Below are 11592 nucleotides of genomic sequence, written 5' to 3'. Positions count from 1 at the left end.
AAAAATATAACAGTAAAAAAATGTCGGAAAATTTCAAGTTCGTCAGTTTAAATTTTAATTCCAATTTCCCACTGCCGTAATTACTCCCGGCCCCCACCGTAATTGCCGAGGTTAATATTTTCGTGTGTAATTAACAAAAAAATCTGAATGAAGAACTGGTGAATTTGAAATAACAAAAATGTTTAATTCAGGGATTGAAGTGGAGGTGCAGATGAATGAGTTGAAATGGAGAATACCGGGAAGAAATAACGAAGTTATTTATCCTGGAATAATAATAAGGTGACGAATTTGAACTTAAACAATTATCTCGGTGGAGGGATGGGGGTGGGATTGATGGGGGAGGTGGGGGATGTCGGGGTGAGGATGGAGGAAGAGGATGGAGGAAGAGGATGGATGAAGAGAATGGAGGAAGAGGATTTGTGATTTGGAATTGCGCGCGCTCCTCACCGGTTTTCCCGGTGTTCACCCTCTGAGGGGTTGCCATCCTCGATTCCGATGTGTTCTACCCCTGTTTTTGGGGGGTGGGGGAGAATCAACTGGGGACCACGAGGAGTTGGCAATGCTGTCGCGACATCCACCACTCGCGTACCGGTAAACTTAACACCACAAGCAACACACGCGCAACTCTAAATCTCATCGGCACGATGACGGGGCTAATTGCCAGGTGAGTCTTGACGTCTATTAATTATTGGCGATTGACCACCCAAAAAAAGACTTCAATCATATTTTTATTTTGTAGCACTTGCACTCATTTTTTTATTTTCCACACGATTTTCGTGATTATTCAACAATTTTTATTGTTCGGTTTTGTTTTTGTGGAATTTACGCGTCTCATTGCACTTGTACAAATAAATTATTAAAAGTTAATTAATTGATTATTGGATTTTGAATAATGAGAAAGTGACAGCGAATTTTTGGGGAATTATTTATTGAGGAAAAAGTGGATTTCTTGGATTTCAGTGATTTTCAATTTTCAGGTGCATGCAATGAAAAAATTTTCCATTGAAATTGAATTTATGAATATAATTGAAAATTAGATGAAATTGTGATTGAAATTTCCAGAAATCTCGGAAAATGTACTACACTGATTAAATTTTTCATACAAACGGTTATTTGTTATTTGTTCCTGCAATCAATAAATAAAAAATTCCTTAACCAATCGATATTTAATAAAGCTGTCAAATTCAACTTATTCTTTAATTTCACAATTCCATTATTAAAATATATTCGAATAAAATAACCTCCGAAAATTTGCGCCAATGAATTGATTTCGCGGTAATAATTTCGCAATTAAAAACAACGGGAAACATTTTCCGGAAATTGCACACCTCGTGAAATTTTCACAAAAACCCATTTTTCTCACCTGAAGGACCATAAAATTCCAACAACATATTATAAATGAATTGCAACCGGATATCGACAGGGCCATATTTCACCATCACCTCGCACTCAATTAATCTCTAATTACCTCCCCCCAATTGATTCTCAAACCGGAAATATGAATTCACAGAGGGAAATAGGAGAATCATTGAAAACGTCTCGTTGAAAAAAGTAAAAAATGAAAGTTAATTGTTCTGATTAATTGATATCCGACTAGACCCGTAATTTTGTCATATCCACATGTTGATTCGACTGTGAATCATTCACACATCTGATAGGACATTTTATAATTAACCAGCGAGGTGTGTCTTGACATGTGACGCGGACAAATCTCGACATATTTCGATGAGTGACATTCACGTTCTAGTTCGTTCAAGTACCCAAATCCAATTGCCATCGACTAGGGGATCTACGCATGTTCCCTCAGTTAATCATCGAGTTCATCTGATCAAATCAATAGTTTAAAAAAAATTAAATTCACAATCTACTTTTTAATACCTTGAAATCCCTCGTCTGCTCCTTTCTCAGTCCCCCAGAGTTCAATTAGCTAATTCCATAATAAGATTATAATTAATTATAAATAAGATGCTTACTTAATTAAAAGAAGGCAATATCCTCAGTTATTATTTTATACTAATTTTTATAAGTACTCCAATAATGAAATAATAAGATAATGAGATAATGCGATAATTAAATAATAAGATTATAATTGATTGGTTTCATGATTTGGATCTCTTCAATGGCGGAATGAAATGATAATTAATTGTGAGGTGATTAATTTGAGATTAATGCTCTTATTTTTAATGGCGGAATGGAGAAATAGTGAATATTTTAATAATTATTATCCAAGCAGTAGAAGATCGGAACAACTGGGGCGCAATGCTTTCCAACTTTTTATTCCCCGAATTTGTCCTACACTTGTTTGGAAAATGTAGAGTTTACATTCACCAGTTGTGGGGATGGTTTTCAAATACTAACGAGTAAGTGAGGGCAAGCTTTTTCGGTGATTTAAATAAAAGCTCCCTGCCATTCCATTTCAAAATTTACCAAGGGTAAACTTCCGTCACGTTTGACTGCTCCATAGCGTGATTAAATCCCCCATCATCAGTCCTTGGAAATGTCTACTTCATGGCACAACAATTGACTGCAATTGTTCTACCACTATTTTCCGTTTTTTTACGAATTATATTTTAAAAAAAAATTCACCCTTTGGAAACTACTTGAAGCACTTCCACTAAATATTGTGGGAGGGGATGAAGACCCATCAAAACTTTAAGAGGAGAGTTCAACCTCGGGACGTGCATTTTCACGTGAGAAAAAGTTGAAAAAACAAATTGCATTTGTATGAATTTTCGGGAAATTAAAATTATCGATCGGTCATTTTTTTCAGAGATGTTTTACGCTGATTGGATAATTTTACGGGCTTTCAAGGATCGTCATTTTTTTTAAATTATTTTTAACGCGATAATTATAAAAATACTGAATTATCACTGCATTGCAGTAAGAAAAGAAAAAATTCTCCATCAAAATGAATTTACTTCACCCAAGTAAATTTACCTGGCGAGAGTAATTATTTTTCAGAGAGTACCCGATGACTATCTATCAAATTAATTCCAAATATCAAAACCGATTTCCATTTAAACCGTGTGAATTTTCACGTGCCCCTGAAATCCCCCGTCAACATCAATTATTTCCCGATTTCCCAAGGCAATTTAAAAGATAAATTCCTCACCAAACGCACCCCACCCCAATTCTCCCAAAGAAATTGATAAAATCCCTGAAAATACTGATAGCTCATTGAGTGGTTGACACAACCCCACCTAATTTAAACGTCGAATGTTTACCCCGTTGCATCCGGTGTTTTGGTGCATCAAACGCCCACACCGACACTCCTCCACGTACACCACCTCCAACGCTCAGAATTAGATTCGCGCATCCGGAAAAACGCCAACTCCAAGTTAATGGAATGACGAGCAAAGTCTGTGCGGAGGGGTTAAAAAAAAAGGGGTGGGAAAATCCAGGAGGCAGGGGGCGACGTGAAAAAAGGAAAAGAAAAAAAAAATGTAAAATAAAAAAAAATGGAGAAAAGTTGGAGAGGATGTAGGTCGTTCGGTGTGTTGGGATGGTACCCCCCGGGGGTTTTCACTCCCCCGCAAACTCTTCTGGTGGAGGCAACCGATATAAAACTCCATCCTCGACAACCTCCCCTGCCCCGGCTATCGCACTTTTGTACCACTCGTCGTTACGTTCTTTCACATGAAATGCCATTTCCCCGTGTCTGTTATTTGCCAAGGATTCCACCAATTGAAACGTAATCGACGTAAGGAGTTCCCGGGCTGTTGAATGAATCAAATCCATCCCGGAGGTGGATTCCCCATCTCCAGGGTTAAGAGGATTCGATTCGAATTCCGTCGTGTATTTATTTCCCTGTTGGAGTGCCTGACAGTTGATAAAATATTTCACTTTAAATGATCTCAAATATTTCTTGAAACTTAAAAATCCTGGAAACGTCCATATTTCTTTAATTAAACAGGAATTTATATTACGTTTCTCCCCCTCCTTCCCTTGTGGGGTGATTGGAAATTATTGAGGGGTGGGGGGAGTCATCGCTAATATCGATGGGTTATTGACGGGTCAATGGAATGTCATAGATAAGGAAAAAATAATTGAAAAAGAAGTTTTTGCGTTGTTCGATTGTAAATAATTGTACTCAATTGGATAATTGTATTTATTTTAGCGGAATGAGATGGGAAGTGATTGAGGAGAAGGGGAAAGGAGTAATGAGGCTGTCTCAATAGTTTTAATCGGTGAATGTCAATTGAAAACTAGATAACAGTAGTTAGAAACAACAGGCTCTCGATTTACAACCTGAATTCTCTGGGAGTAACAAACATTACTGATTACTCTAGAGATCCTTTTGAAGACTTCAAGAGGAGCTTCTTTCAATTGAAAAGTAATTACTTCATTTAGTGCTTTAACAACTATTTTTCATTAACACAAGATTTTACAATCAATTCGCACTTTCCAAACACAAGGAACGCTTTTTGAAAATTTAATTGTCTATTCCAATACGAGTGAAAATTGTTATAAAATTGAATAAAAAAAATATAAATCCCTCGATAAAATTGATAAAAATAAATACATCGATAATCCACGCGCGAAAAGCTGCATTGAATAAAATACCTCGCAAAAATAAATTTCTGTATTCATCCTTCGTATTACAAAATCCCATTGAACTCCAATGTTTTATGTATCTCGCTCGCCTATAAATTTCATTATAAATTTTCAAATGTGTCGCTCACTGCGGCATATTCTCACGAGTGATCACTCGTTTTTGACCCCAATACATACCATCCCATTATCCATTGTCATTTTTTTTTTTCAAAGTCCGTCACGTATTCTATATCACCAAAAGCCGTTTACGATCTCTTAACTCTCCAAATGCAGGAAAAGCGGAGTCTCGTGTTCACTGGCCGTTGTTTCCTCATCCCTTTATTTCCCCGATGCTTTTTTTTCCCCAGTATCTCCAGTTCTTTTCTATTCCCTCACGTCTCAACAATTTCTCTCCAATGACATTCACGAGACCGTATATTTCGCATTATAGAAAAATACCCTAGTCCCATATTAGCAACAACATTTTCATTTCCACATTGAAATTTTGGTGTCTTTGGGTTGTTGATTACAATTCGCTTTTCCTCTCGGAGAAATTATTTTATTCTCCAATTTTTATCTCCGTTCTTCCGGAAAAAGTGCACGGCAGGAATTTTTTACAACAGACTCGAATAAACGGGGACAACAACGAAATGTGGGAGGGACGGGAAAAAAAAAATCTAAATGCACACATAATCGGTTAAAAATGTGATGCAACCGGGGTGTAAAGATTCCACTTGAAACATTTGCGACACTAGCCCTTTTCATGGATCCATGATGCTGTGTCAGCGATACCGAGGAGCCTTTTTTCCACCTCTCGTTCACTTTATTCTCGGTACACCTCTTGGCACAACTCGAGACGAAGGGGAAAAAAAAATGGTTTAAACCCCTTCGACCCTCCCCACCCTATTTATCCATATGCCCCAAAAAACAATTGGGAAAAATAGAATTGAAAGAGTGAATCGAGAGTTCACATCGACCTATCCCAATTGCCAGATTATTCTCATTTTCTTTTTACTCTTTTCTCTGCAATTTTTCATTCCACCGTCGAGCAGATTCAAGTGTTTTTGTATTACATGATTTATTCATGATCCTCTGTGATGCCTTTATGTAATTAAAAGTTGTCAGTTGAATTTATTGTGAAGGCCTTGACGTCTGTCGTTATCTGTTTCTTTTTCACCGAATTTTTCTCGTTTTTCGAGAATTTCATTTTGAATCCCTGTGATATTTGAGAGCGATGGCCGATTTGACTTTCTCACCAATTCACTCCTTTGAGTTCATTTTTATTCGTTTTTCGTTTATCCTTCGAGTGGTCACCTCTGTTGACTTTTGCAGACGACAATATTCCGATTCGTCTCGTTTTTCTTCTCGTTTGAACTCAAGAAATACGTGGGAAATATTTTGGAGCGAAATTCAGACGCACATTTAATAGTCCTACTATCTAATCTAAATTATCTAATTCATATCCCGTCACCAATAATAAAATAATAAATCGAATGCAATATTTCTGACAATTACCTCATTGTGAATTATTTATTCACAATGAATCATCGCTATTGAACAAAGTTGTATTTTTAAAAATTGTGAAAATCATAAAATTAATTGTGCAATTGTGCAATAAAATTTTCGAGGTATGGGGGGATGAAATATGAATTATTTGAGATTATCAGAGAATCAATGAAATGGAAGTTGATTTTTTTTCTCTGAATGTATGCAGATATTCCTGATCCACTGGAGATGCAAACTCACCTCTGCTCCACTAAATTCCAATCCCTTTTGCCACCCACAATTCCACATGGATACTTGTTGCCACCTAGTTGATCCATATACTCCAATAGTAACTGACTAGTACATAGCTGTAGGGTAGAGTGGGTACATGCCCCAAGGAATGCGAACACTACCTCGGGTGACAATCCTGCGTTCCTTGCGTGCTTCTGATCTCTCTAAAATCTCCACCACATGCTGCAACTATCTAAATCCTCATCCACTCGATGCATATATTTTTATCCACAACTTTCCAAAACCACCAATAATTTTTCTCACGGTATGTTGTGAGCTATTGAATTTTTCAATGGGTAACTGACACTGAGGTACGATCTAGTCACCCTGGATCCTCAAACTTCCCAGGAATTCAGTGTCAAGACAAAAAATTCATTTTTTTTTGTCATGTCGAGCACGAGCTTTCGATGGATTTATCGGCGACACTTTTCCCCAGCTTTTCCTTCGAGATAGAAACATTTCTGGGGAATCTGTAACCCGGGGTTTTAGTGACACAAGGGATTTTAAATTTCACGGAATGAGAGTTGAATGATTTTTAGAAATTTCGAGACCAAAAAAAACACTCGCTTGTATTTCAAAATCTATTTTCGGGATTTATCAAAATTGAATGGTTTATCGAGTTCGATAGCAATCGACTTCGAGCTCTTGCTGTTGGGGAATTAATTATGGATTATTTTTTAATGAAAAAGAAATTTGAGGGTTTCTATGACATTAATCATTGGTTTAGATTTTAGAAGCGGTAATTTATATATTTATTTGAGTAAAAAATTTTGATTTGACCCAGAAATATTTATTTATTTAATATTCATGTAAACGAAACCACAGGTTATGAGAAAACAAGATGAATCCCCTCGTAAACTTTATTAAGTTTTTCTTGAATCTCTGAAGATTGAAAGGGGATATTCGATTTTTTAGATATCCTGTCGGTAACTCTCATTTCCCTTTGAAAAGAAAAATCCTGAGATGATATTTCTATGAGAATCTCTCCATTTCTCTGAGATTAAATGGTATTCACGAAAAACTCTCCCTGATAAAAATCACTCTCTCGAGGTAGAGGAAAATCAGAGAAGTAACGGATACATCCGAAATTCTACATCTTAATCAGTGTTATAGTGGTACTCATCAGCCTGGGAAGATGTTGGAGCAGTAATCACACGATTCACCACCTGCTACCAGCAACTGTGGATCTCAGCTCGTTAGAGCGAATCACCAGGGGGACAGTCAATGATGTAGTGTCCAGGAACATAACAATGGTCCTGGAAAATCTATTGATGAACTACGAGAACAGTCAGCTCCCAACTCACGGAAAAGGTACATCTCCATTAATCTGAATGAACAAGACTTGAGTAAAAATTTTTTATGAATTTGTTATAACTGCACATGATGCACATTTAATGAAAGATTATTTTTTTGTTTATATCTGAAACTGAAAGTAATTTCGTTTCAATATTTTTGGTAGAATTTATTTTATAGATAAAAATTGTAATGGTTTTAATTAATAACAATTTTATTTCGTTGTTGAATATCTGGGCTCGGTCGTAGAATTTAGAATCGTTAAAATTAAGAATGTGGAGTCATCGGATGTGTCTAGAAATATTTCCCTCGATATTGATTGAGTTAAATTCTCCGTTTTTCTCTCAGTTCGACACCTGTTGACTAGAGCCTCTTATTTCTATTGTCAATAATATCGGTCAAGTTGTTCCTATCGTTTTGCGAATCCTCTGCAATATGTATCCGTGGAATGATAAATATGAGAAGATGTATACGATGCACAAATATATCAGGAAATGTTTGGACATTATTTCCTCGAGAAACCCTCACACCCTGAGTTTCCTCCAATTTATTATTACCTAAACCACCATTAATTTATAATTATTCAAATTTTTGTCTTGCGGAAAAAATATTGAAAGCCTTTTTATCCGGAATTTCTATTCCATCCGAAAACAAAAAATCGAATTGATATCAATTATTCATTAATTAATAACTCATTGGTGAATAGATAATTAACAAAATTGTTAAATTGGATTTATCTCACTTTATCGGTTCGTTAGTGCATTATTTTTCAAATATTATCCGTATTTTTTATCAAATCGAATATAATTAACAATTCGTTTCATATGACGAAGGAATATGCAAAAAATCTGGATGTACTGCCCCAGTTCTCATCAATTGCGTTATTCTGGAGTAAGCGAACACACAGCATCGTCAGCGTGACACTTGCCGGTTAATATAATATATAGAATAACGCTGACCAAGTGATATACACAATCAATGCATTATTTAAGACTTATGCCAACAATTATTATATTATCATGAGAGTATGTCCACTCAAACCCAATTATCCACATTACAAAAAAAAGTGGTCCATTGAATTGTAATTGAAAAATAATTAAATTTACACTTTCCTAAAAACAGAAAACGTCAAAATTATTAAATTGTCCCGTCAGACTAACGAGGGCTGGAATTTGCCGATTTTTTCGCTAATGGTTTCCGGGCTAAACTAAAGAACTCAAAAAAAAAGTAGATAATACAAAGCATTCGAAATTGAAGAGCCGCCAGCGCCGAATATCTCGCACCGTAGACTAAAAAACCCGTGAAAAACGATTTACTACCTCCAACAAGCACTGGAAAATCTCTTTATCGATAAAATTTCCATTCATCCTCTCATCCCTTAATGACGCAACCTGGTACCCCATCGAATCCACGGAATTCCATCGAGGAAAGTAAATCGCTCTCAATATCACCAGATTGCTGCACGCATAAATACAACATCGATTCGTCCGATACAAAGCGCAATAACGTAGTCAGGCAGAACGATTTCCTCCAGATCAGGGGGGTAAAAAAAAAAAAAAAATATGAGAATAATATTCCATTTTTGCTGCTCGTCCTTGCAAACCGATAGCACACACGCGGCATCAGATCGACATCCGGCTCACCTTCCTGATTCCCTTTTCGCTCCAGATGCTTACCCTCCTCAGCCCAACGTATTCATTTCATGTTTTTTTATTTTATTCTCACTCATCCCTCCTCTACTCCCCTTTTACAACTGAATATGGAAAATCACGAAAGTGTCCAGCTCTCAATTCACCAGGGACGTGGGAAGTTGGATGACGTCCAGAGACCTGACCACTGGGGGAGTCACTTTCAAATTGCCTTTTCCCTTTCAAATTCTGCCGCCTCTGTTCTCTGTTTGCTCTAATGTCTTTTCATTTCACCTTTTTTTTACCCATTTTTCCCATTTTCCCACCCATTTCTTTTGTCAATACTTTCCACTGTTTACTCTAGTTTCAACAAAAGTCATATCGCGAATAACAACTGCGAAACCAGAATGCCCAGTGACTTTACCCTCTCTATTTCCTCCATTCTCTGTCATTTTCCGTATTGAGTAAAAAATGTGAATAACATTTTTATCATTTTTAGTCGATTCGTCGATTTTTCCCGATTCACATACATCAAATTTCCTAATAGTGAAAATAGCGAGAGAATTTCCCCACAATTAATTTTCATTTGCATCAAGAGAATTGACGGGACAATTGGATAGCTTGGATTTGTGAATGTGAAGAAATAGCATCTTTAATCTTTCAGGGATTCCAACGGTCGTGAAAACGAATATTCTGATACGAAGCATGGGACCAGTTTCCGAGTTGGATATGGTAAGTAGTCCGAACATCTGAATCGGAATGATGAGCTCTGATCTGATCTGTGTGAAAAAAAAATCCCCCAGGACTACTCGATGGACTGCTACTTCCGTCAGTACTGGAGGGACTCACGTTTGAGCTTCTTGGGACCGATAAAGTCCTTGAGCTTGAGCATCAAGATGTTGGAGAGGATATGGCGTCCCGACACGTATTTCTACAATGGCAAGCACAGCTACGTACACACAATAACAGTGCCGAATAAGCTATTGCGAATATCCCAGGACGGTGACATCCTCTACTCCATGAGGTACGATTTTATTGCTCATGGCTTTCGTTATTTCACATCCACTCCGAAACCACTTCCTGAGAAAGAGAGAGATTATATGAAATTAATGCAGATTGACGATAAAGGCCAAGTGTCCGATGGAGCTGAGGAATTTCCCGATGGATCGACAGTCCTGTCCTTTGATACTTGGCAGTTGTAAGTGAACGCAAAGTTTATACTTGAAACAGGCAATTCTCCGGGTTCTGCATTCATCCCCTCTTTGAAAAAAGCATGCAACAGCTTTTTTCATATTTTAGATTCGCTCTCTATGACATTATTATTTATGCATTTATGTACTGTGATTTATAGTTAAAAAGAGTTAAAAAAAATTATTTTTTGAAAAAGCGCATTTTCCTCTCCCAAAAATTCCACCCCCCAAAAGTCCGCCCTTGATCGACTTTTTTTTCCATTAGATTTCAATGATAATCTAGATTCCAGTCAGTGATAGAAGTGATAAAAAATGCCAAGAGGCGGTGGAGGTAAAGTGTCACCGAAAAAAAATTCAACATGTAGTAAAACTGATATGCACCGGTCGTTTGTATCGCTATCTGGTGCATGTGCTGACATTTTTTGACCTTCGTAGGATATAAAAATGGTGGAGCACTGGAGGCTCGATGATGAATAATTTTTTTACAGACGCCTACACCACGAGACAGCTGGTTTATGAATGGCAGGAGGGACCCTCTGTGGATTTCGTGCCTGGTATGGCACTGTCGCAGTTTGATCTAATGGGTTCCCCCTACAGAAATCTCACGTTTGTCAGACGTGAGGGGGAATTCTCAGTGCTCCAGGTCTCCTTCAATTTGCAACGCAATACCGGATATTTTCTCATTCAAGTGGGTCATTATGCACTGCTTAATCATTTCAGTTAATCAATGGTATTCATTGAAAAATCTCTCCCACCAGGTGTACGTACCCTGTGTTCTAATTGTCGTACTCAGCTGGGTTTCATTCTGGATTCACCGGGAGGCGACCAGCGATCGAGTTGGTCTCGGTAATTTGCACCATTGAAAAATATTTTTAACTTGATTTCAAGTTGGAATTAATGACCACTGAAATTCAGGAAAATCTCTCATTTCATTTCAGATTCAATTAAATTTTATGAATTGTCTTGGATTTTTTTTAATTCGTGCAATTGCTGTAATTCTTTTTAATGGAATTCATTGTTCTTTGTCTGATTTTCCTCGAAGGAATTACAACCGTTCTGACCCTTTCAACGATAAGTCTAGACTCGCGAACAGATCTGCCAAAAGTGCGTTACGCAACAGCTCTGGATTGGTTTTTACTGATGAGTTTTTTTTATTGCATCGCAACACTCCT

At 37.1% G+C, this 11592-nt stretch overlaps 1 protein-coding gene across 1 annotated transcript; it reads left to right on the top strand.

The window, feature by feature from the left end:
- Nucleotides 1-570: 570 nt before the first annotated feature.
- Nucleotides 571-11590, top strand: LOC105265297 (gamma-aminobutyric acid receptor alpha-like; the record flags this gene model as incomplete). Its single annotated transcript, XM_011302718.1, has 8 exons — nucleotides 571-664; nucleotides 7415-7620; nucleotides 9895-9962; nucleotides 10034-10254; nucleotides 10346-10428; nucleotides 10909-11108; nucleotides 11179-11266; nucleotides 11463-11590. Coding segments are annotated over exons 1-8 (1014 nt in total), but the record flags the coding sequence as incomplete, so codon positions are not given.
- Nucleotides 11591-11592: the final 2 nt, after the last annotated feature.

Source organism: Fopius arisanus, unplaced genomic scaffold (genome assembly GCF_000806365.1).
Source record: "Fopius arisanus strain USDA-PBARC FA_bdor unplaced genomic scaffold, ASM80636v1 scaffold00001, whole genome shotgun sequence".
NCBI lineage: Eukaryota > Metazoa > Arthropoda > Insecta > Hymenoptera > Braconidae > Fopius > Fopius arisanus.
This window is presented reverse-complemented; position numbering and strand designations above follow the sequence as displayed.